At 19.5% G+C, this 4,458-nt stretch overlaps 2 protein-coding genes across 2 annotated transcripts, besides 7 other annotated features; both read right to left on the reverse strand. All coding sequences in view use genetic code 6, as the record gives it.

Moving 5' to 3' along the window:
• Positions 1-1,644: 1,644 nt before the first annotated feature.
• On the reverse strand, positions 1,645-1,835 carry IMG5_143140 (hypothetical protein; the record flags this gene model as incomplete). Its single annotated transcript, XM_004031254.1, has 1 exon — positions 1,645-1,835. A coding segment is annotated over one exon (191 nt), but the record flags the coding sequence as incomplete, so codon positions are not given.
• Positions 1,836-2,889: 1,054 nt separating this feature from the next.
• Positions 2,890-2,922: a microsatellite.
• A 64-nt stretch (positions 2,923-2,986) lies between these two features.
• Positions 2,987-3,066: a microsatellite.
• Positions 2,989-3,063: a microsatellite.
• Positions 2,990-3,073: a microsatellite.
• Positions 3,062-3,127: a microsatellite.
• A 2-nt stretch (positions 3,128-3,129) lies between these two features.
• Positions 3,130-3,167: a microsatellite.
• Positions 3,168-3,521: 354 nt separating this feature from the next.
• On the reverse strand, positions 3,522-4,058 carry IMG5_143150 (hypothetical protein; the record flags this gene model as incomplete). The annotated part of the gene is made up of 2 exons (XM_004031255.1): positions 3,522-3,740; positions 3,786-4,058. The coding sequence occupies 2 exons, from the start codon at positions 4,056-4,058 to the stop codon at positions 3,522-3,524; spliced, it is 492 nt and encodes a 163-aa protein (XP_004031303.1).
• A 236-nt stretch (positions 4,059-4,294) lies between these two features.
• Positions 4,295-4,343: a microsatellite.
• The last annotated feature ends 115 nt before the right edge of the window (positions 4,344-4,458 follow it).

Raw genomic sequence — 4,458 nt, forward strand, 5'->3', positions numbered from 1 at the left:
CTTCTGCCACTCCTTAATTTTTATCAACAGTAGTTTATCCTTCTTAAGCTGTTAAAATACTAAAAGGCACTGTTTTTTTATACGTTGAATTTTCTATTAATGCAGAACATACAATACTGTAATTTTCTTTTTAATTTTAAGTAAAAAATTCCCTTTGAATTTGGAAATAATATTTAGAATAATTCTAATCAGTAAACATTTTAGATAAAGGAATATTTGGTTCACAAAAGCATTAAGGTTCTAATATAGAAGTATTTGTTCCTGTTTCTATTATAAAAGTTATTTTTAAAGTATTTTAAGGAGAAAATATTCCATTTATGTTATCTCCTTCTAATATTATATCTAAATATACGTATGTTGTGCATTGTCTTGTTACTAAGTTTAATATTGTGCCTAAAGGACATTATTAATAACAATCATATTGGTATTAAAACATTCCCAAAGCGCATGCTTGACAATTCTTTTCACATAATATACATTCTAAATTATTTTATGATAATATATATCCTATTTAGCATTATTTTGAACATAATATATCTGTTCCCTTTGACGAAATAATTGTTGTTTTTAAATATAAATCATTACATGAGATACAATCATTAACTTTTTTTATTTTTTTATTTTTTAAATAATAAAATTTACTATTTGGTCCTTCACATATTTTACAACTTTCATCACAAAGTTTACAATAAGAATCCTATGGCTATGTTTTATCTATTGAATAAGATTAAAAGTCAAACCAGTAGCCTTAATTACAATTAAAATTTAAGCAAAGCTTTTTATCAATTAATTAATAATTTGTTGGACAAGTTTTACTACACCTCTATGAAACTTAGTCTGTAATTGAATAAAGTCCATCAGGGCAACTTTCAACACATTCTTAATATTGAAAAGTTTATCCATTATTAATTTACTATATAGAGTCAGTTATGTAAGTATTTGGGGGGCATCTTATTTATTTAAATTAATTTATTAAAAAATATATCTAAAAATAATATATTTTATTACTATTAAACACATTTAGCTTAATAAACAAAATAAGAAGCATCTTTACATTAATAACATTCCAAATATAATTCTTTTAAAAACAATCCACAAAAATTACAACTTAAATCACAGACACAAGACTTACCATTAATAATAGAACCACTAGGACATTTATCTAAACATAAATTACCAAAATTTAATTAATTTTCATCACATTTCCCTATAGAAAATCCTTTAAAATAACACTGATCATTAATCAAAACAAAACCAATAACACATGAAGTACATATTTTATCATCTTTACATTTAAAGCATGGAAAATCGCATTAAGTACATATTCTTATATTCTAAATATAATCATAATCTGGATAATAACCATTAGGACATGAAGTGACACATGTTGACAAGTGCAAGAACATTCCTTATTGACATGAAGTGCACCCAAAATCATTTTAATCTTATATACAAGTCAGGCATTATGAAGGACATTAACGACAATCGTTTGGGGGGTTGAATAAGAATTTTCCATCTTCACAAACAAATTTACATTATCCATATGTTAGAATTTAATTTTTTGAGTCTTTACATTCTGTACAGTAATTCTATATTTATAATATAATTTATTTATTTTAAAATAAAAATAAAATATAGATTAACTTTTCCTGTACATTTTGAGCAACCTTAAGGGCATAGTTCACATCTTCCTTCTTTTCTAGATAAATATTCATTTATAAGGCAACTTTATACACATTTTCTTCCTCTTAGTCTTTAAGGAAAAATACAGGAGAGACAATTATTTGCTTAGAATTTACATGTTTTGCATTCTGATGAACATTTTGTACATACATTGTCCAAAAAAAAATAGCCTTCAGCACATTCAAGACAGTTTTGGCTAAATTAGATACAATGCTTGCATGAAATATCACATTATCCATTACATTAATTGCCTTATTGAAATTTTCCTATTATACAATTTCCTACAAGAATACATTTTTATTAAGAAAATTAATAAGAAGAATAGCATTCGTCACATTGATTAATATCGGAATCGCATTTTTTACAATTAGAAATACAAGGAATACATTTGTTTTCTATTTAGGATATTACATAGCCATCTTAACATCTCAAACATTTTCCATCAGGATCACATTTTTCACAAAAATCTACAAAACAAGTAACACATTACCATTATAAAGAAAAATTATCATATTAAAATGTGTATCCATCAACACACTATGTACATAATTTTGCATTTATGCAATATTTACATAATGAGTCGCATTCTAAACATTATCCATCGTATTATAATTTGAACTAACCTATTGGACACAAAGAGTTTGGAAGGCATTCATTATCTTCTTTTGAGTAAACAAAATCTTAGTTACATTATGTACAGATTTGCTGTTAATCACATTATAAGCAATTAGAAATTTATGGACATTAAGTGCGTATTAGGGTTATTCTCAAAATTAGGATGTATATTTAAATTATTAGTATATTTATTTTTAACATTTTTTTAAAAATTTATTTGATAATTTGTTTTACTTTATATCATAAATTTTTAAATTTTATTTAAAGAAAAATTTTTATTATTAAAATTTTAAATAAAAAATAATTAAATGTATATTTTAAATAAATTTTAATTATTACTTATAAAATTTTTAATATCTTTATTTATTATTATTATAATTTTTTATCAAATTTTTATATCAAATATATTAAAAAAAATTAAAATTAGCATTTATTATTATTATAAGAAAAAAAAAAAATTATTTTTTTATTTGAATTATTTTATAAATTTAAATAATAATTGATTTAAATTCTAACTATTAAGTTAATAATTTTATATTATTAATGTAAAAAAAATATTTTTATATACATGTTATAAAATAAAATTTTAATATAATAAAATAAAAATAAAAAAAATAATAAAAATTATTTAATTTTATATTAAAAATAAAATAATATAAATTTAATATATATATATAATTTTAAAAGCATAAATAAAATAAAAAAATAAATAAAAAAATAAATAAAAAAATAAATAAATAATAATAATATAAAAAAATAAATAAATAATAATAATTTTTATATTAATTATTATAGAAATATTTTTACATTAATTTTAATATTAATATTTCTTATTATTTTTTTTTATATTTTTTTTTTTTAATATTTTTCGAAATTATTAATTATATCAAATTTTTTTTTATTAATATATTATTATTATTTAAATTTTTATTTTATACAGTATATATATCATATATTATATATTTTTTTTTTTTTAAATAATTTATATTGTATAAAACATTTTTTTTTTACTTTTTATTTATAATTTTATATAAAATATATAAATAATGAAATGAACTTAATTTTTATGAATTTACATTAACTAAAATGATTTAATTTTAATTTATTATTATATATTATAGTTATTTTTTAACTATTATCATAATACTTTTATTTTTCTCTCAATATTATTTTATTTTAATGTATTTTTTTTATAAAAAAATTTATAAATAAAATTAAATTTATCAAATTTAATCAAATAAAAGATCAGTAGTAGCATCATATTCTATAGTTGGCATAACAGAACTCATAAACTTAAGAAATATAAGCAAGCATTAATTAGGTTTTAAATTGACTTTATTCTCTTTAGCTTTTTCAATAAAAGCCTTTAAAACTTAAGAATGCTTACAAGGATGAATAGTTACTTATTTAAGTCCTAAGTGTGGATGTTCTTCTGGAGTTACCTTAGTAAATAAAAAGAAATATATTAAATATAATTAAAATATTACTGTTTCTCCTTAATATTCAGACATAATATCTTCTAAAATCTATTATGTATTTAAAGGTTTTCCATCTTCATTTGTGCCAGAAAGCCACATTCTAGGGGTGTGATAATATTCATCATAAGTAATAGAAATATCATAAGTTCTGCAAGGAATAGCAATAAATTCATCATTATTATCATTATTATTATTTTAATTATTGTTATCAGTATTATTTTTATTATCACTCATTGTTAAAAATCCGTTTTTCTCAACAACTTCATTATACTATTCATTCATTATATCTTTAATTCTTTAAGTGGAGCGACCTTTTGTGGATAGAAACTATTTATTTGAATTCTTTAAATTTTTATTTTATCTTTATTTATCTATTGCTGTGTTCCATTTCCATCCTACTGCTATTAATTAATCTCCTGCTTCTTCAAATTATTAAGGAGTTATGTAACCATATTTTTCAAAATCTTCATGTTTTGGAATATATATTGAATTAAAAAAATTTTTTATTGAATCCATTCTTTTTTATTTTTAATTTTTTGTATTTTTTATTTTTTTCTTTATTAATTTAAAAATAGAATAAATAGTTAATAGTATAATAAACATATATGATAACTAATATAATAAGTATTTATATTATAATATTAACTCAAAAGTATAAATTAATTATTTACATATTTTTTGA

This window comes from Ichthyophthirius multifiliis (assembly GCF_000220395.1).
Source record: "Ichthyophthirius multifiliis unplaced genomic scaffold scaff_1120509251114, whole genome shotgun sequence".
Classification (NCBI taxonomy): Eukaryota; Ciliophora; class Oligohymenophorea; order Hymenostomatida; genus Ichthyophthirius; species Ichthyophthirius multifiliis.